The sequence below is a fragment of the Dasypus novemcinctus genome, chromosome 17, assembly GCF_030445035.2.
Source record: "Dasypus novemcinctus isolate mDasNov1 chromosome 17, mDasNov1.1.hap2, whole genome shotgun sequence".
Lineage (NCBI taxonomy): Eukaryota > Metazoa > Chordata > Mammalia > Cingulata > Dasypodidae > Dasypus > Dasypus novemcinctus.
In genome coordinates, this window is record NC_080689.1 from 42,740,881 (window position 1) to 42,762,945 (window position 22,065).

General features: G+C 36.4%; 2 protein-coding genes across 4 annotated transcripts in view; both read right to left on the reverse strand.

The window, feature by feature from the left end:
• Positions 1–3,448: 3,448 nt before the first annotated feature.
• The window catches only part of PSME4 (proteasome activator subunit 4), a 106,252-nt gene continuing 87,635 nt past the window's right edge, over positions 3,449–22,065 (reverse strand). For all 3 annotated transcript variants that reach the window (XM_058278569.2, XM_071208839.1, XM_071208838.1), the window contains 7 exons: positions 21,804–21,889; positions 11,425–11,553; positions 10,275–10,430; positions 8,900–9,062; positions 7,191–7,324; positions 6,256–6,394; positions 3,449–5,721 (listed from right to left, as the gene is read on the reverse strand). In XM_058278569.2, coding sequence (XP_058134552.1) covers positions 6,260–6,394; positions 7,191–7,324; positions 8,900–9,062; positions 10,275–10,430; positions 11,425–11,553; positions 21,804–21,889 — 803 coding nt within the window. In that variant the 3' untranslated portion in view covers positions 3,449–5,721; positions 6,256–6,259. The remainder of the gene's footprint in view (positions 5,722–6,255; positions 6,395–7,190; positions 7,325–8,899; positions 9,063–10,274; positions 10,431–11,424; positions 11,554–21,803; positions 21,890–22,065) is intronic.
• Positions 19,599–20,251, reverse strand: LOC131273960 (large ribosomal subunit protein eL21-like). The gene has a single exon (XM_071208840.1). It carries the CDS (start codon positions 20,214–20,216, stop codon positions 19,734–19,736), a length of 483 nt encoding a protein of 160 aa, XP_071064941.1. The 5' UTR covers positions 20,217–20,251; the 3' UTR covers positions 19,599–19,733.

Genomic DNA, 22,065 nt, shown 5'->3' on the forward strand with positions numbered 1-22,065 from the left:
TATGACCCACTGAAGTTCCAGAGCTAGTTAGGACAAAAACTAAAACTCTTCCTCCCATAATTATGTCTACAAAATCCACTAGCTAAGTAGTCAAAAGAAAAAAACAAAACAAAAAGGAAAATCTATAAATAAAAACAGGAACTGGCGATCAATCTGCAGTGAGATCAGTATTCCAATACATATTTGACAATGCAAATTGACAGATATGCATTTTGAGGAAAGCAACATGTATCATAGCTATTAAAGTGTTTAGTTTCTAGACCTAGAAATCTCATTCCTCATAAAAGTTTCATGCATGAAGGCATGAAAATTTTTACTGAAGTGTAATCTGTAGTTGAGAATATTGCAAACCTTGATGTAATTGCAGTGCTGATGAGCGCAAGGAGTGCCGCCCCACGGCAGGGGTGTCCCCCGCGTAGGGGAGCCCCACGCGTAAGGAGTGCGCCCGGTAAGGAGAGTCGCCCAGCGCGAAAGAAAGTGCAGCCTGCCGAGGAATGGCGCCGCCCACACTTCCCGTGCCGCTGACGACAACAGAAGCGGACAAAGAAATAAGACGCAGCAAAAAGACACAGAAAACACACAACCGGGGGAGGGGAGGGGAATTAAATAAATAAAAAATAAATCTTAAAAAAAAAAAAAAGTTATTGACTGGACTGTGGGAAGATGGCGACAGACTAATAGGCTTCGCAGAATGCTTTCACAAAAAAGGAGGGCCAGAAGCTGTCTGAGGAACCTGCTTTGGGGGTCAGCAGACCAGAACAATGCTTCACAATTCCGAAAAGGGTGAGGGACAGAGAGGTGCAGAACCTGAAACAACAAACTGAGTTACCTCCCTGCTGCAGGAAGGCCTCTCCTCCCCCACCCCCAAGATATTTAGCTGGGGTAGAACCCGTGGCTCACTGCAGCCAACAGAGAGGGGAACAGACATCTTCCTCCCTGTCAGCTGTTTCAAGGGAAAAGGGAGGGGAGGTCAGGGTGCTTTTCTTCAGTGAATTCAGCCGGCAGAGACTGGTTTGAATCTCTGGAGATTCAACACAAAACACAGGAAAGCCGAGGTAGAAAAGCTTCAGTGGAAGGATGCGCTGACTAGCACCACCTGCTGGCTGGTATAGAAATTGTATGGACAAAACCATGCTCTCTGTATCCAACCCCTGGGAGAAAATCTGGGCTCCACTAATAAGTCCCTGGCCCAATTTTGAAAACTGAAGCTGGGCAATTTTAAAGACTGAGAATAAGTTAAACCAAATATCAAAGAAGAGCTGTAAAAAATTAAAAAAAGGAGAGAAATTAGCATCAGACTAATTCACCAACATACTCAGATGTCTAGACATCAGCAAAAAATTAGAAGCCATACTAGGAAAGAGGAAGAGATGGCCCAGCCAAAAGAAAAAAACAAATATCCTGAAGAGATACAGGATTTAATACTATTAATCAGTGATACCCACACAACTCTCCTAAATCACCTCAAAGAATTTAAAGAAAATATGACTTAAAAAAATAAAGAATATTAAGAAGCATTGGGAGAGCATAATGAACAATGTGAAAGCCTGCAAAGAAAAGTAACCGACCTTATGGGAATGAAAGACATGATGGATGAGATTAAAAATACATTAGAGGCACATAAGAGCAGATTTGAATTGCTTGAAGACAGAATTAGTAATTTCAAAGACAGAACATCTGTATTGGAAGAGACAACAAAAAAGGAATAGAATGGAAAAAATGGAACAGAGTCTCAGAGAACTGAATGACAATGGGAAACACGAAATTCTCATTATCAGTGTCCCAGAAGAAGAGAATGGAAAAGGAGCAGAAAGAATATTTGAGAAAATGACTGAAAACTTCCCACCCTTATGAAAGACATAAATATCAACATCCAAGAACAACATCCCCCAAAAAGAATAAATCTGAATAGACCCACCCCAAGACACCTACTATTCAGAATGACAAATATTAGAGATAAGGAGAGGATTCTGAAGGCAAGCAAAAAAGCAAAGCATCACATACAAGGGAAACTTGGTAAGATTAAGTGCCGGCCTCTCATCAGAAACAATGGAGAAGAAAGTGGTGTCATGTATTTAAGGTACTCAAAGAAAAACTGCCAGCCAAGAATTCTGTATCTGGCAAAGCTGTCCTTCATAAATGAAGGTGAGTGTAGTCTTCACAGACAGACAAAAATGGATACAATGTTATCAAAAGACTAGATTTGCAAGAGATACTAATAGGGGTGCTGCAGCCTGATAGGAAATAACAAGGGTGAGAGATCTGGAGAAGAGTTTAGAAATGAAGAGTATTAGGAAAGGTAAACTAAAGGATAAGCAGACAGACAATAGAACAATATGATAACAGAGTCAAAGGACAAAATGGATGTAATGAATAACAACACTGAATGTTAATGGACTGAACCCCCCAATCAAAAAACATAGATTGATAGAATGGATAAAAAATATGAGCTGTCTCTACGTACCAGAAACCCACCTCAGATGTAAGGACACAACCAGGTTAAAAGTGAAAGATTGGAGAAAGGTATTCCATGCAAATAGTAACCAAAAAAAAAAAGGCTGGACTAGACCAAATAAATGTAAAATAACATAGTGTATGAACAATAATTACTCAGTGCAACTGGCAAATTGTTCCTGTAATCAGTATTCTGTAGTTTTTTCATACAAAATAAACACTTGGGTTTTAATTGAGGACTGGAGAAGAGATATACTCTTGGATACTTCATTTTTCTTTAACCCTCTCATTTGTACTCTTTAATTAAAATAATGCATCTGAATCGATTTAAGCATAACTACTGTTGAAGATGATTGACTTTTTCTGCCTCATAAAATTGAGTTAGCAAATTGTTATCTGATATAATTCATTCCGATAAGATGTGAAGAATTCCCAAACAGCAATTTTATTATCTATAAAGAATTATGGTCTAAATGGAAATTAAATAACCAAACCAATAATTTATTTCATTCTTATAGAGGTGTAATATAAAATTAGAATTGTTGTGATTTCTATTATATTTGATTTACATTTATAAGTTTGTTGCTATGCTATTTTTATAATTGATTATATTAAATATAAACTGGCTTTGCACTCTCTTTTAAAATTTGTAATTTCTTTCATTTTATTTCCCTATTTATTTTACAATTTTACAACAAAGGACTTTTTAACAGCTAAAAATACCCAAACCATTGATTATACACTTTGGATAGATTACATGGTATGGGAATATATCTCAATAAAGCAATTGAGAGGTGAGGAATTTTCTTGTTTTCCTTCTTATTATTGAAGTAATGAAACTGCTTTAATAATGATTGAAGTGATGAATGCACAACTATGTGATTATATCAAATACCACTGACTGTACACTTTGGATAAATTGTATGCTTTATTAATATGTATCAAAAAGCCCATTTGTAAAAAGTTAGACTATTAAGACAGAAGTCCACAAAAATAATTGTGAAGACTATGTAAAAACAGTTTATTTTTCAATAATACAAAATTCCGCATGGTCCTTTCTGCCCACATTACAAATCACCAAAATTTGGTTTGGGTCCAGGGTGGGACCCACCAGTGGTTGGTTTTCAATCTTGGCTGCACAAAGAAATCGTCATGGAGGTTTAAATGGGCCCCCAATATCTTATATTTTGAAGTTCCCAGTTTGGAAACCATTGCAGAGTTAAGTGTTTACAGCTTAGTTAGGAAAAAAGCTGAAGTAGCCAATATAACATAAAACCTCACTATTCAAAGTGTGGTCCCAGGATGAGTAGCGTTGATATCATACCTGCAAGCATGATACCAGGAAGCATGAATAAGAATTTACATTTTAACAAGATCCCCACATGATTCTTAGACACATCAATTTAAGACTCAATCATCTAGACCTGTGCTGTTGATGATGGAAACATTTACCTGTGCTATGCACTACAGCAGTGAACTATGTGAGGCAAACGTGTATGTGAAATGTCACCCGTCAGACTAAAAGAAGACAATTTAGCTTAAATGTAAATTCACATGTACTGGACAGCACAGAAATAGACAACACATTTTAGTGCCAGAGGGCATGAATTCATGGATCCACATCAATGGTTTCAAAAGGAACCCACTAGGGAAAAACGTGACAAAAGTCACTGTCTACAGCATGGTTGGCTCCTCTTAAGTAAGACAAAAACCAGGTGTTAAAAACAATCCATTTATTGTGTTTTAAACTAGGTACACAATTAAAATAATCAGTTTGGCACTATTCTATACAGGGTCACACCTGTGTATGCTGACACTTAAATACTGTGTGAGGACCACTGCTGTGCTTAGGTCTGTATTGAGTCATTCAGTAGGTAGATACTAAAATACACTGTAGTGTTCCTTTAAGGAAGACTGTACAAGGTGTGTTGCAAGATGATATTCACCAACTGTGAATTATTTCAACTGAGAAGATACCTTGCATTCTATAAACTTGTCATAGGCAAACTTGTGGTGTTAGCATTTAGAGATGCACACACAAAAAAATTACATAAAAATCCAGACATTCTAACGATAAATGAACTTAAAACCCCACACCTCAGCTTTTATAACAAAAAAAGATAAAGAAAATAATTTAAACACACACACAAAAAAGCATTCAATTGGTACAAAAGCCAAAAATCACTATAATAAAGAGCTACATCAGAATCTTTACAAATTAATTACACAGTGGTGTTGTGTAAAAGGTTGCAATCTGTACAAAGTCTTGCCAATGCTATCTCTACATTTTATACAGTCTTTTACATCTATGTAACATATATTAAACAAGTCAATTAAATATCAAGGCTTATCAGTCTCAACGATTCAGCAGGCAAAAAAAAAAAAAAAAAAAGTAAGAGTAAGAAGTAGTAAAAAGAATTACAGAACTTCCACAAACTCAGCGGTCTTCCATTTAGGTGAAGTACAACAGCTTTCAAAGAGTGTAAAATATTATTTGTAAAGAATACAGGTAAAAACCAACCAGTCAGGGTTTTTATTGTTGTTGTTGTTTATTTTCAAAATCACACATTGTATACACACACAACAATCAAAAAATTTTCACCAACCCCCCGATTTTTCAGCAACTGACTCTCTTCAGCACCAAAAACTCCAGTCTGTAGGAAGCGCGTGGACACAAACTTTAATGCTGTGTCTTGGTCGAGCAATCCATCACATCAGGTCCTTGGTTAGGTTCAAAACATGCCCTCTTTTCCTTCCCTCTTCATGGCTCTCCAAACCCAAAGGCTCTCTCTCAAGACTTCAGATTTATGGTCCACAGCCCTACTACCATGTAAACCCAACAGCTGTTTGGTAAGAACTTAAAATAATCTTAGATGAATCAAACGACAGGACCTGAATTACAGGTGGGTAGAGGTGGGTATTCTCCATTTCAAGGAAAATATTTGTTAATACGTTCCTAGACTGTCGGTTCTTGGGGTGCCATGATCATATTGGGTAATTATTTCTCATCAGAGACTTTGTGGCTTTGTCAGATACCTCAAAAAAAGTGATCAATATTCTGCAAATACTTCTGGACAAGACAAGTTAGGAAATCAAATGGCAGCTGAGAAACTGTGGAACGCAGACTAATGAGACCAAACAAAGAAACCACCAAAACGATGAGAGCTCAACAGAGGCAGAGTTTAAAAACCTGCAGAGAGCCACCAACGATGGTACCTGAGAATCTGGAATTTTTGATGAAAAGAGCCCGAAGTGAGGACTATTCATCTGTATCGGGAAGGAAAAAAATTTCAATTAGGCAACAGGGCATTCAACTCTAAAAGCCCAGAAAATGAAATTTCCTTTATTCTTCCTATCCCAGTAGAAAGATTTCTGAGTCATCCTTCATTAATGCAAAACTGTGTTATCAGTAATTAAGAATTCAGATGAAATGTTTTAACACCTATATAGAACCCAGAGCAATCAGGGCAACCCAGAACGCCCAAGAGACATTCAGGAAGCAACTAAGATTTCTTTTACCTAAGCCTTCCTTAGATTACCTAAGGCTACTATGCCCAACAGTCATATTGATTCTCTGCTTAACTCCTAGAGCAGAGAAATAAGGAAAAATTCTCTGGGAACCTATTTCCATTGGTGATATAGTAAAGCCATGTATAAATCTTTGAACAATGACATCTAAGAAGGTCAGCCAAAAATAAAATTAAATATCCATTTTTCATCGCCAAACTAATGACAAAATGACACCCAGCCAATGCCTGAGGATGCAAGACTTTGTTAAAATTCACAATGTTGCTGACTTACCCATCTATGCATAATAGCATGGTGACACAAGGAGATCAGTGAGAACAAGCAGCTGGTCATCAGTGAATTGCTGTTTGTGTTCTTGCCAGTTGTCATGGTGTGTCCTTCGGAAATTGGATAAGGTCTTTTTTACAGTCATCTGTAGACAAGACGAGGCAACCCAAATATAATTTAGCCTCTCTAAACAGCAAGGGTTATGTTTAGCTAGGCAACAAATCCCTCTAAACCCCAGATTTCACACATTTCCAAGTACCACAACATCAACAAGCCAATCTTACTTCTCAAAACAACCAAACTCACTTTTTTAGAATCACTAGCTCCATTTTAGGACAAACCACGTAAACTTACACCCATGTTATTAAACCAATTTCAATATAAACTTGCATTTATTTAACCAAGGAGAAAGGGAAAATACCATTGGTGTTCTTTTTCTGTTTTATATATATATATTTAGGAGATACCAGGATTGAACCTAGGACCCTGTACATGTGAAGCAGGTGCTCAACCACTGAGCTACACCCATTCCCCGTCACTGGTCTTCTGATCCATTTAACTTAGGAACATAAGTGGTCACTAGTAAATTAATAACACCACAATTTCCTGTTTAATAGGTACTTATGAGATATAAAATGCTAGAAAAACAGAAGCTTGAAAATAAAACTATGCTTACAGTAATGACAATACTTTACTTACATTGGACTGGGAGGGACAGAAACTATAGCACTTTCCTTACTACTGAAAGCTCCCAAATATTCATGGGAGTAAGTTCTTTCCAAGATTAATAATTATTGGTAAATAGACTTGGCCTTGACAGAGGCAGTAGCTTTATGGAAAGAGAAGATTCAGAGTGTTTAGGAAATTACTAGAATAAATGGTTTCTTACGAAATATCATTGGTATTATATGTGCAAAGATGCTAACAAGGAAGAATTTTACCTCAATAGGCTGCGGATCATTCAAATGTGCACTGAGATTCATAAGGAGCTGGGGCATCCAGGTGGGAACATCATAAGGACTAGAAAGAACACACGCACCAAGTCCTAGTACCCCAGCATGGCGTTTGACCAGCTCTGCAAAGAAAACAACAAGATATGTGCAAAAATATTTATGGTTCTCTACTACACTTTTTACAGTGAAATAAAATGAGTTTTCAATTATGCCTGCTGTTTTCAATGTTGGAATTCTGCATTTAAAATGAATCTACACGTATACATAGCAAAAACCTGATTTTGAGGCTGAACTCAAAATAACCCTGTATTTAAGAATTTGTCAAGACACTCTATAAAACTGTCCCTCAGGGACAGCACAACTGTATCTAGACCAGAAATGTGTCCTATGTTTGCCAAAACTAAATAGTAGTTAATGGCTTTTTTGATCAATTCACTTACCATTCGCAAAGGTGAAATCCTTAGATCCTAAAATAATCTCCAATCAAAATTAGACAGCATTTTTCTGAATCTGACTACCCCAGAGTATGCACCAATTCATATCTGAGGAATGTATTTCTCAAAACACGGCAATGCAAAATGTCTGTATTCTGAAGGGTCTCTATTCTTTAGTAACACACATTAATGTGCTATCAAATTCTTATTGTTTCTCAATAAAAGTTTGTGTATGCATGGGTTTGTAAGTTTTTTACACATGTGTACATGAAACATGGAGATTAGGGAGTTTAAAGTAAAAAAAAAAAAAAAGGGAATTTGGAGAAGTCAAAATTGTAAACCACCACCACTGATGTAATAAAAAGGTAAGAACACTTTGGTACTTATTCAAAACTACAGTTCTCAAGAAAGGAATGAGAATGTATGTTAATTAGTATTTTATTTGAATTTGCTGTTATGTAACTATATAATAGACCATAATATAATTGGGACTTCAGAGGTTGATAATCCCAGAACTTCCTGCAAATTCATTAAGCTGCCTACTTGCTAATAATTTTTCTATATACTTTCTATTATTTTTGTGACTGTTAGCAATGACAAGATCAAAAGCTTCTTTATAATCTTCTTTTTTCTGAGGTACTGGAATTCAATCTGGGACCTCACATGTGAAAAGCCAGCATTCAACCACTGAGACACATTGGCTTCCCTGAGTTAGTTTTGCTTGTTTTTTTTTTTTTTCAGGCGGTACCAGGAACCAAACCCGGGACCTCCTATGTGGGAGGCAGGCATTCAACTGCTTGAGCCACATGCGTTCTCCTTATAATCATTTTTAAATTTCTCTTTAAACCTGACATAGCAGTCAATCTTATTCTCTTGTGTTTATTTCTGTCTCTTTATGCTCAATTAGGTGGGGAATTTCTACAGAGTAATAACTATTTTCTCACCATCTCACCAAATGTCCCACAAAGTACAGAATATTCCACTTTCCAAATAAAAGGTGTTTGTTTACTTAAGATTTTTTTTTGTGCATCTACACATAATAAATTATAAATTCTAAAATCGTATCTTTTAGACTCACCAAAATAACTAATTCTGAATATCTCTTTATGAAACAATTGGGGAGGAAGGCTTAATTTAAAGCAAGGGCAACTAATCCTAGTATTTAGCACAGTCCTGGGTACCTATAAATAGCCAATAAATATTTGTTGAATAAGCCAGTTAGTTTCTGAAAAAGAATGTGGTCTTAGGTACCAGAAATGTTACCTGCAGAAGGAATGGTATCTCCTACGGAGCCAGGGTCTCGCTTTCTTTTCTTAGGTAGTTTTGTTTTACAAAGCTGCTCAAAATGAATCTGCATAGGACCATCCATAGTAAGGAAGTTACACTGTAATAGACCGCTTAAGGTGGTAGCAGCCATTTCTCGAACCTGTAGAAGTAATAAAAGGGGTTGTGGTTATGGAGGACCTAGGGTAGGGACATTTCTTGAAATTGTATGCAAAACTGTAAAATGCCCATATGCAGTTTCTTGGTAAGGAAAGATCATATGATGCCTAAATGGATAAGTCACTGCATTAAGGTTAGAGAAGATAAATTAACATTTTCTATACATTATTTTTCACGATGACTGATTTAGATCAGAGCTCTAACTGTAAAGGCAGTGCTGGATCCTGATATTAATATCACTTTTTCACAGATTTTATATCTCTTAAATCTGCTGCTGCTGCTGTTTTTGTTGGAAACAAAAATGAAGGACAATCCAATTTCTGTAACTGGCATCCACTGCAGAGATTTAATACCCTTTATATCTTTTGAATCAGAATGGTACCTCAAGTTTTGGGAAGACAAAAAAAGCTGTAAGGGGGGGCACCTGCTTCCCATGTACTAGGTTCTGGGTTCATTGCCCTGTACCTCCTTAAAAAAAAAAAACAATTATTATGGGTCTTTTAGACACTGAATTAATTAAAACAGAAACATTTATGGAAGTTTTAAAATAAACATAAGGGTTGGTTATGTTTGTAGTAACAGCTGTGTTTAATTTTACTACATGCAAGGAAATCTTAAACCGTTCTAAAAGAACTTTTAGAAACAGCAAATTTTAATACAGGCATGATAAGTTAGGAAACCCTGATTTTTGAGAATTCTCTCTTTCCACTCCCATTACTTAAGTGAAAAAAAAAATTAAAGGAAAACTGATAATAAAATTACAGATAGCTATAACATTTTAATCGAAGCCTGTCAGAGTTGTTATAACCAGTCCATAAGCACCAAGGAACTAAACTACATTTGATCCCAAAACAAAGGAAGCTAGATTGCAAAATGAATACTAGGGAGGTGGAGAAATTCCTATTCCTAGTTTCCTATGGATACAAAAGTTACTTTGTATCTCTTTGCCCAACTGCAAAGAGAAGCCAAAACAAGAATATGCCCAATGTTTTTTATCTTCCTACTTTAAAATATGACTAGGGTATCGAAACCACTCCCATAGGACTACACTAAAAATTAAACCATTACTTTTAATAATTTATGCTTTAAAAGAAAGAATGTATCACACCTTAGCGTACAAATACTTTTTCGAAGGAGCATCATGTGGCTTTCTTTAAATCTACTGAATTTTGACTTGCTATAACTTTTATTTTACCTCTAGTTGTTCATCCTCCAAAAGATTTATAACCAGCCATCTGATATCTTTAACCGCATCTTCATTGTTTAGGAAAATAAAGAGGTTATAAAATACCATTGTCTGGAGGTAGGTCAATACTGTATATCTAGCGTGCCAAGAACTGCTTCCTGCTGTCTGTGAATGAGAAGCAAATGGCAAAGATGAAAACAGCGCTGACAAGAACATGAGATGACAGGCAGCGACATTACACACAAACACATAATACTCTATCTTTTTACAGGTATATTAAGGGCAAAGCTCGATTTTCCTTCTAAATAAAAGGCTGCATGAGCTATTTCAGGCAGTTGTTCAGAATGTATTAATTGTTGAGAGCAAAGGTAAAAGAATACATAGATAAAAGAAATTTCTTAATTACTGTCTCTTCATAGTATTTAGGCTGGTTTTTAATAGCATTATGTCTATGTTCTGTTTTAGGCTAATGAAACTGACTTTCATTATAAACACATTAATAAGTATCTTAATAAAACCAGTATTATCTTTTTTCAATAATTCCTCCAAAGGTTGGATGGTGTCTTAGTTTTGGCAGTGGCAAGTGTGGTCTTAAAGGCAAAGATTGAGTGCTACTAAATTCAATTATAAAAATTACAATTTGGGGCTTTAAGAAAATATTCTTCTGTGGTAATTAAAGTTAAAATCTGACAACTATGGGAAGATGTCCATTTTTATGTTATATAATTTGTGTATTATGTGGATAAAGCTGACCATAAATTTTATATTCTACTAATAATACAGTCATAAAATATACAATCACTATAGTCTCTCTAGCATGGACCAAGAAATAGAAGTGAATAAAATAAAGAGGAAATAGTAAAAGGGGAATCAACTTATAGTCCCTCATAAGCCAGTAATTGGTTCTTTATATATACAGAAAATTTTTGGCTTGTGTGGCTTTCCCAAGGTTATATAAGTTGGTGGAAGACCCACAAATCTAAGTCTGTTTCTTTGATCATTACATACATCTTTTCTCATACTGAAAGAAAATTCAAAATGACAATAAAAATGAAGTACTATTTATAATGCATTTGATTTTGTAAAATTCTTAGAATGGTAATACATAATTTGAACTAAAAAAAATGTAAATAAATATTCTACAGTTATACACACTTACTTGTTTTAGCACCTTAAGTACCAAAGGCACTTGATGAGGGTAAAGCAACCCCTGAGACATCAGTGATAAGCATAACTTTGCATCTCTTTTCAGTTCATCATAGCTATTGTCATTTTCCACTGGGGCAATCTAGTGGGGGAAAAAAACAACAAAAAACCAAAGCCGCAAATTGAAAAATAACTGCTAACAGCACAAGGGCACCTACATTTAAACAACTTCTACGGAAAATTTCAAACATGTAAAACTAGAGATTGGTGTAATAAACTCCCATGAACCAATCATCGGCTCATCAATGAGAAATTCATCTTCTGTTTCATTTTTGTTCACCTCTGACTTTCCTTCCAACAAAACGTGAGACAAATTCCAAACATATTTTATCCATATTTATTATGTATCTCTCATATGGTCTCTTAAGAAAACACATAATGATATCACACAAAAATTTATAAATTTTAATATAAAATACATTCAGTAAGCACTCAAATTTGCCCAACTTCTCATATATGTTTTATTACAATTGCAGTTTTTTTTAGAATAAGGTTCAACATCATGGCCACATACTCCATTTGGTTATGTCTCTTAAATCTCATTTTAACCATAAATTCCCCCCACTCTTTTAAAATTTCTTTCTTTCCTTCTAAACTGGGAGAAAACCTGGGTCCTTTATTTTATAGATTCTCCCATTGTAGGATTTCCTAACTGCAACCCTGTGGTGTCATTATCATATTCTTTGGTCCCAGTATTTCCTGTAAATTGGTCATTAACTATAAGTTTAACTTCAGTCAATTTGATCTGGGGGCAAGACATAGGTGGTTCTGTGTATTTCCTTCACAGATGTTTACTTTTCTTTCTGTGATGACCCATTATATAAAAAAGAGTTGCAAAATGGTGATAACATTCCTTAGTTCATTATTAACTAGAATATTTATATAAAGAAAAGCTTCCTCTCATCAAGTCTCTCTATATAGGCATACCTCACTTTATAGTGTTTAGCTTTAATGCATTCCACAGATACTGCTGTTTTTTGTATAAATTGAAGGCTTGTGGCAACCCTGCATTGAGCAAATCTTACTGGTACCGTTTTTTCCAACAGCATGTGCTCACTTCATGTCTGTGTCACATTTTGATAATTCCGGTAATATTTCAAACATTTTCATTTTTAATTATATCTGTTATGGTAATCTGTGATCTTTGATGTTACTACTGAAATTGTTTTTGTGTGCCATAAACCATACTCATATAATAGTGGTGAACTTAATCTATTAATGTTGTGCTCTGACTTTCCACCAACTGGCCATTCTTATTTCTCTCCCTCTCCAGGCCCTCCCTATTCCCTGAGACACAATGATTGAAAGTAGGTCAATTAATGAACCTACATCGGCCTCTAAGCATTCAAATGAAATGCAAAGTCACACATCTCTCACTTTAAATCAAAGCTAGATATGATTAAGATTAATAAGGAAGGCATGTAGAAAGCTGAGATAGGCCAAAAGCTAAGACTCTTGCACCAAAGTATTAGCCAAGTTGTGAATACAAAGGAAAAGTTCTTGAAGGAAATTAAAAAGTGCTATACCGGGAAGTGGATTTGGCTCAATGAGTAGAGCATCCACCTACGACATGGGAGGTCCAAGGTTCAAACCCAGGGCCTCCTGACCTGTGTGGTGAGCTGGCCCATGCACAGCGCTGATGCGTGCAAGGAGTGCTGTGTCATACAGGGGTGTCCCCCATATAGGGGAGCCCCACATGCAAGGAGTGCGCCCCGGAAGGAGAGCTGCCCCATGTGAAAAAAGTGCAGCCTGCCCAGGAATGGGGCCGCACAAAAAGAGACACAGATTCCCGGTGCCACTGACAAGAATACAAACAGACACAGAAGAACACACAGTGAATGGACACAGAGAGCAGACAACTGGAGGGGTTGGGGGAGAAGAGGAGAGGAATAAATAAAAAATAAATCTTAAGAAAAAAGGTGCTATATCAGTGAACACAGAATGATAAAAAAGGCAAAACAACCTTATTGCTGATAAGGAGCAAGTTTTAGTGGTCTGGAGAGAGTATCAAATGAGCCACACAGCACTCCGTTAAGCCAAAGTCTAAATAAGAGCAAGGCCCTATCACTCTTGAACTCTGTAAAGGCTGAGAGAGAGAAGGAATCTGCAGAAGAAATGTTTGAAGCTAGAAGAGATTGGTTCATGTTAAAGGAAAGAAGCATATCTGCAACATAAAAGTGCAAGGTGAAGCAGCAACTGCTATAGCAAGTTATAGCTAAGATAATTGATGAAGGTAGCAACACCTAAGAAAAAGATTTTCACTGTAGTTGAAATTGCCTTATATTGGAAGAAGATGCCATCTAGGGCTTTCATAGCTAGAAAGGAGAAGTCAACACCTGGCTTCAAAGGACAGCCTGACTCTTTTGTTAGGGGCTTAAGGCAGCTGGTGACTTTTAAAATTGAAGTTAATGCTCATTTACATTTGAAAATCCTGGGGCCCTTAAGAATTATGCTAAATCTACTAGGTGCTCTAGGAACAAGCTTGGAAGATAGCACATCTGTTTACAGCACGGTTTACTGAATATTTTAAGCTCACTGTTGAGATTCACTGCTCAGAAAAAAAGGATTCCCTTCAGAACATTATTGCTCATTGACAATGTACTGTGTACCTGGTCACCCAAGAGCTCTAATGGAGATGTACAATGAGATGAATGTTTTCATGCCTGCTAACAGAACATCCATTCTGCAGACCATGGATCAAGAAGTCATTTCAACTTTCAAGTCTTACTGAATAAGAAATCTTATTTCATAAAGCTGTAAGTTGCCATAGATATTAGTGATTCCTCTGAGGGATCTGGGCAAAGTAAAGTAAAACCTTTGGAAAGGATTCTACATTCCAGGTGCCATTAAGATCACTCATGCTTTTCGAGGAAAATGCGGTCCCTGTAGCAGCCGCGTTTCGGCTCCCTGGTCCTCCTGACTCACCGCTGTTCACTCTCGCCAAGGAACAAGTCGGTCAGGAAGTCATGCCACAGCCGTGGCTTTTAAGGACACTGGAAAGACCCCCATGGAACCAGAGGTGGAGATTCACTGAATTAGAATCACCCTGACCAACCGCAACGTGAAGTCTCTGGAGAAGGTGTATACTGACTTGAGTAGAGGGGCAAAGGAAAAGAACCTCAAAGTGAAGGGACCAGTTCAGATCCCTACCAAGACTCTTTAAGAATCACCAGAAGGAAACTCCTTGTGGTGAAGGTTCAAAGACTTGGGATCGTGTGTGGAGCTGGCCGACGCGCAGTACTTATGTGCGCAAGGAGTGCCGTGCCACGCAGGGGTACCCCCCGCATAGGGGAGCCCCATGCACAAGGAGTGCGCCCCGTAAGGAGAGCCGCCCAGCGTGAAAGAAAGTGCAGCCTGCCCAGGAATGGCGCCACACACACGGAGAGCTGACACAAGATGATGCAACAAAAAGAAACACAAATTCCCATGCCGCTGACAACAGAAGCCGACAAAAAAGAACACACAGCAAATGGACACAGAGAACAGACAACTTGGGGGGGGGGGAGGGGAAGGGAGGAGAAATAAATAAAATAAATCTTAAAAAAAAGACTTGGGATTGTTTCCAGATGAGGATCCACAAGCAACTCATTGACCTGCACAGTCCTTCTGAGATTGTTAAGCAGATTACTTCCATCAGTATTAAGTCAGGAGTAGAGGTTGACATCACCATTGCAGATGCTTAAGTCAATTATTTTAATAATTATTGTCAGTTGCTTAAAAAAAACCAAAACACTCATGATTCAAGGAAGGAGGTCAAAATATCAACAGTCACAGGAGTTTGGAATAAGTTGATTCCAACCCTCATGGATGACTGCGAGGAATTCTTCAGTGGAGGAAATAGGAAGAGAACTAGAATGAGAAGTGGAGATTAAGGATTTGTCTGAATTGCTACCAATCTCATTTTAAAACCTGAATGGATGAAGAGTTGCTTCTTATGGATGAACAAAGATAGTGGTTTCTTGAGATGGCATCTACTCCTGGTGAAGATGCTGTGAAACATTCTTGAAATGACAACAAAGGATACAGAATATTTTAGTTGATAAAGTGGAGGCAGGGTTGAGAGGATTGACTCCAATTTTGAAAGAAGTTCTACTATGGGTAAAACACTATCAAGCAGCACAATATGCTACAAAGAAATCCTTTGTGAAAAGAAGACAATCAATGCAGCAAACTTCATTGTTGTCTTATGTAAAGAAATTGCCACAGCCACTCCAACCTTCAGCAACTGCCATCCTGATCAATCAGAAGCCATCAACATTGAGACTCCACCAGCAATAAGATTATAACTCACCGAAGGTGCAGGTGATAGTTAGCGTTTTTTAGTCATAAAGTATTTTTTAATTAAGGTACATACATTGTTCTTTAGACATAATGCTATTGCATACTTAAGAGACTACAGTACAGTATAAACCTAACTTTTATATGCACTGGAAACCAAAACATTTGCATGACTTGCTTTATTGTAGTGGTCTAGAACCCAACCAGCAATATCTCCAAGGTATGCCTGTCTGCTGAGGTATAGTTCATACAGGAAAAGGTAGATTCTTCCCTGATATTTAAAATCTTCAGAATGATTTCCCTCCTCTTCTCCAAAGTAAACAATGGAGCTTTTTTTTAAAAGTATCATTATGAACCAATGATTTTCAACAAATCCATTGTGTCATTACTCTTAATAGTGCTTAAATTTCTTATTTGCCTTCATAAATATTCCTGAGTCCTTTAACACAACCTTAGGAGTCTCAGCAAGCGTCCTTTGGTTTCTGGTTTGATCATTTACTAGTGTTTACTGTTTTATCCTGTACCTTTCTTGCTCTAATCGTGAAAGCTTCTATTTCTCCAAGGGTCCTGGTTCTTTTAGTGCAGGGGTTCTTAACAAGGGGTCCTTGAGCTTGAATTGAAATTCAAAAGAACATTATTCTTGTGGGGACATGTTTGTTAAAGTGTGGTTTATTTATTAAATAATACACAGTATAATGTGGGCTTAGTAAGGGATCCACTGGAACATAAAAGATTAACCCCTGTTTTAGCGGAAAATGTTATTTAGAAACCATAATCAGGGTACAGTCTTCATTGCTACTGGGTTGTGTCAGTGGTTCTGGCTTTCATGATGGATGGAGCTAGGAAAAAAAAGGTTATTTTCTAAAGAGAAATCTCATGACATTGTACTCTTTTCAAGTTAAAGTTAGGATTACTAAGATTTTATTTAACTGCTTGGGTTTTCATGTTGTATCTTTTGTCTCATGCAAAAAATCTTGATTCTTATTGGTACCTATGGTTTATGATTATGTGATGTATTTATACTTTTCCAAAAAAACTATTACTCATAGATAACATACCCTCTATCCCTGTCCTCAACACTTAAATATCCTCTAAAATATTTAAAATATATTCTTTTTCTGTTTCCTTATATATTTGTTGCCACCCACGACCCCAACAACCAACATTACTTCATAAATTGTTGCCATATACATTTTTCTCTACTTTTTTTCATTTAACAATATATTCTGGAGATTAAGGAATTGGAGGGGTACAAACTTAGGATATCTGAACTAAGGGATGTATCATGGTTTATTTAACCAGATGTCCTCCTGATCCAATGAATAGTTTTGTGTCTTCTGTTTTTTTTCTTAAGGAGGCACCTGGGATTGAGCCCAGGACCTTGTACATGGGAAGCACTCAACTGCATTATACCCACTCCTCTTTTGCTTTTGAAATAGTACTATAATAAATAGCTTTGTAAATAGTACTTCACTTTGCTGTCAATTTATCTTTGGATAGAAGTAGATTGCTATTAAAAAGCAAATACCTATATAATTTTGCTAGTCACTGCCAAATTCCTCTCCTTATTGTTTGTTTCCCCATATACTCATCATTAGAGCATGTTGTCACAAACATTTGGATTTTGCCAGTAGGAAAGGTGAAAAATCCTACCTCAGGATACAGTATTAATTTGTAAAAGAATTTTTTCCCCTCCAATATCAAGAATTATATCAACTTAGGTGAAATATCCAAAGTTCAGTATTGCCCAATTTCTTTGCATATTCAGAACAAATGGGTACTTAACCATGTATCTACTGATCCAAGTTGAGTATATTAATTAAGTATATTATGTGGAAATGATGGAACTAACCATGCCTCAAAAGTCTGTGATAGGAAGCAGATGTGGCTCAAATGATTGGGCTCCCTTCTACCATATAGGAGGTTCAGGGTTCAATTCCCAGGGTCTCCTGGTGAGATCAAGCTGGCCCATGCAGAGTGCTGGCCCATGCAGGAGTGCTGGTCTGCAAGAAGTGCTGGCCTATGTGGAGAGCTGGTGCAGCAAGATGAGCAACAAAAACAGACACAGCAGAGAGACAATAAGAGATGCAGCAGACCAGGGACCTGAGGTAGCACAAGAGATTGAGCGCCTCTCTCCCACTCTGGAAGGTCCTAGGATTGGTTCCCTGTGCTGCCTAAAGAGAAGACAAGCAAACACAGAAGAACACACAGCAAATGGACACAGAGAGCAGACAGCAAGTGCAAATGAGGGGGGAGAAATAAATCTTAAAAAAAAACAAAAAAACCCAAAACAACAAACTGTGATAATCTACTCAGAGTTTGATGGAAACAAGATTATCAAAGATGAAGGCCAAATTAGTGGCTTTGCTTTAATATTTCAAATACTGGCACACTGACACCATCAAGAGACTTTAATCTTTCTTTTGCCTTATTGTCAAGAATATTTATTATTTTTATTATATCACAGTTAAGATTAACTGACATTAAACCATTAACCAGCAGAAAATGCTGCCCTCAAATAGCAAAGGAGAGCATCTTCCTCTCCTCCAATTACTGAGGAAAATAAGTTTTCTGAAGAAATGCCCTCAATGGCAAGTAATTTTATACCAGTATCTTAAAATATCTGCAATTTTCCTGTAAATTTGACATATACAAAACTATAACTCTACAGTAGTGGGTTCTAAAGAGTATCTAATATAATACAACTTAAGTATGAAATACTAAGCTCCTGATTGTTCCAAATTAGAATTCAGTTGAAGACTAGTAACAATAATAATAATATACCTCCCAAATTACATACAGGGAAACAGTCTTATAAATTTAGCAGCTTGTATGTCACAAAGAAAGCACCTGTCACAGCCAAGATTTTTACTGAAGTCTCCATTTACCCCAAAGCCAGGGCTCTGTAAACTGCTCTTGGTGGGAAATCCTCTTTCCTTAATTTTTTTTTTTTAAGGAGGCACCAGAGATTGAACCCGGGACCTTGTACATGGGAAACAGGTACTCAACCACTGAGCCATACCTGTTCCCTCTTCCCTTAATCTTAAGCAATCTTAGACTAGAACAGGCAAATTACAGAATATCCGCCTTTAATATATACTTGAAAGGTTTAAAAAGATATATATTATAATGTATTAAATAGGAATATATACCTGAAGGGTTTTTTGTGTGTGTGGGATAGGATAAATAACTATTTAAGAACTGATCCAGCAATTTCACATCTAATACTTTATCCTACAAAAATATTTACAAAGAGCAAAATACATATACAAGATGTTCATTATAAAACGCTTGAACAAAAATAGATCTATAGTGTTTACCACGTTCCTGACACTGCTCTAAGCATTTCACACGAGGAGGTACTCCTTAACTCTCTCAATTAAGGTATCCATTAGTGCAATATCCCTTTCAATCTGAATGTTACTTGCTAATGGGAACTCAGGAACTGGATAATTAGATGATGTTGTATTCCTTGTTGTCTAAACTCAGCAACTCTTAGATTTGGATAGTGAAGGATATGTAATATTAACTCATTTAATCCTCACAAAATCCTCAGGAGATGTGTAGTATTATTATTCCCATTGTATAGATGAGGAGAAAAAGTTTAGAGCGTTTGAATTACTTGCCCATGGTTATACAACTCTTCAGTTACAGAGCTGAAGTTTGAATCCAGGTGCCTGCCTAACGAACAACTGTTACACACTCAAATATCTGCTAATAGAGACCAAATTAGACATAAACTTTAACTCCACATAAGAAATAACGTAGATAAATTACTCACATGAAAAAGTATCTATAATTTTGACTACATGTTACCGACAGTTACTATGATTCTATTAAAAAAAAAAACTGTAGGAAAAATAACATCTGGAGAACAGTGGCTCTCTCTGGGGTATAGACAGTACAGTTGGGGAGAGGCTTGCCCATTTTTTTTTTTTTTTACAATCCATAAATCTTTTATTATTTATTTTTTTTTAACATCACTTATGCCATGAATTCATAGGGAATAGGTTCCAGTAGCTCAGGCTCTTTTCCATTAGTTCTCACAAAGTGTGCTTCCCTGGGTGGAGCAGGCTGGCATTTCAGTTGGACCCAGGTACCTTTCTCTTTAGCTTCCTTCTTTTCCTGATCATTTTCCTTCACATGTTTTAGGAAGCTATCTCGGCTCTTAGAGTGCTTAATATGCTCAATGTGTACATTAATTCTCTTGGCAAGAATCTTGCCCTTAACCTGTTTGTTTACCACTATACCAACAGCATGCTGGGTAACATTGTAGACTCCTCCCCTTTTGCCATGGTAACATTTGTGGCGCATTCCTTTTTGAACAGTGCCCATTCCCTTTATGTCTACGATATCACCTTTCTTGTAGATTCGCAAATATGTTGCCAAAGGAACAACTCCGTGTTTTCTAAAAGGCCTAGAAAACATATAGCGGGTCCCTCTCCTCTTTCCCTTTGTGTTCGTCATTTTGGCGAATTACTGCAAGATGGCGGTTCCAGCTTGCCCATTTTTATGTTCTAGGTTTTAAAAAACTTTTAATTGTGGTAACAGATAAAATTCAAAATTATCCATTTTAATCACTTTCAAAAGTGTATAATTCAGTGGTATTAATTAAAATAAAAATATTATGCTAACATCACCAATACCTAATACCCTAAACTTTTCCGGTCACCTCAAATGAAAATTCTTCACCCATTAATTAGTACTCCCTCCCCACCCAACCCTGCCTGGTAATCTGTAATCTACTGTGCTTATGAATTTTGCTGATTCTAGATAGTTATTTCACATAAAAAAGATCATACAGTTTGGTCTTTTTGTGCCTGGCTTATTTCAGGCACAAAATACTACTGTAATTTATTTATTACATACATTCATAAGTGAAGGAAATGCTAGGTTTTAATCAAAGGTCAGGGAAAATAAGATAATAAGAAAAGTAGAACTTCAGGTATCCTAACAATCACTGCACACTAGCCATTTACAAGCAAATAAGGGCATGTTCTGTATCTACTGTATATGTAAAATTTGGGAAAAAGTTTGAGCACTACTGCCCTAATGACAAATCCTAAAGCTACTATCGACCTTTATACTCCAAAAGGTGCAAGAGGTACTAAGGGTGTCTGGTGTTACATAATAGTTTTAAAAGTATTTTAGGGGAAGTGGCTGTGGCTTAAGCAATTGAGCTCCTGTTTACTATACAGATGACCCAGATTCAATATCCAGGACCTCCTGGTAAAAAAGGAAAAAGGTGGCAAAATGATGGACCAAAAAGATGATGATGCAACTGAACAGAAAAAAAAAGTATTTTAATAGTGAATCCTTTGAAAATTACCAGTAATCTTTTTGAAAGTCTGACAAATCAAAGTGTACGTGGCATATCAAAATTTTAGCCTACCATTTGCTGATAAACAATAATAATGGAGCTCCTTCCATTAAAATTATTGTACTGACCAATAATCAGAAAGTAGCGATGATGTTTGTGTTCATTCTTCCAAATGTACATGAGCTTAGATTGTTTTCCTAACTTCAGACAGGATAATTTTGGAAACCAGTGGTCAATTTGTGATCTCAGTTTTATTAGCTTCATCCTCTGACTAAATAAGCTGTTAACATCCACCTTACATTATGCCTTTCACTAAATAAATAATTATCGGAGACAAATTACTTCTTGCAGATGTGTTAGAACCAAATGAAGAGCCACTTAACATTGTAAACACAATATACTGAACATTTTAATCTCAAGATTTATTACACAGTGAGTAAAAAAGTAAAAAATAGCTAATTCAAAAATTTCAGGGTGGCTTTCCTCTTATCAATATTTTTCTGAACTATTACTCAGAAACTATTAATAAAATTTTCATGTATGCCAAGATCCTACTCTCATTTATCTAACAGTAAAAAGATTATTTCAACCACTCTCATCTGATTCTATGACTATTCTATTTAAAGATCAAATAAAAATTCATATTGCCTTCAAACCTACCAGTCAAACAATAAATATACATTCCTTTTGAAGGTCAGGAGGAGAGGAATTCTTAATTTCAGTAATAACCTTACCTTAAAAAATAAAGGTAAAAGCTGGAGTTGTTCTGTGACTGCAGTAGAGAAGGATCTTCCTGCACTCGCCATCAGCCACTTCAAAACTATTTGGAAACAAACACTCAGAATCAGCTATTCAAAGTAGGGTAAATTTTTAAGGTTAATGGATTAATGTAATGCAATGTAATGTAATGACAGCCAGTTTGTAATGAAAGAGATTTGTAAATTATCCACTGATTGACCAGCAATACGACAGGAACAATCATAAATCATGTCAACT

Bases quoted from the DNA above. Each gene is read 5' to 3' on its own strand.
- LOC131273960 (XM_071208840.1), bottom strand. From the start codon at position 20,216: ATGACGAACACAAAGGGAAAGAGGAGAGGGACCCGCTATATGTTTTCT.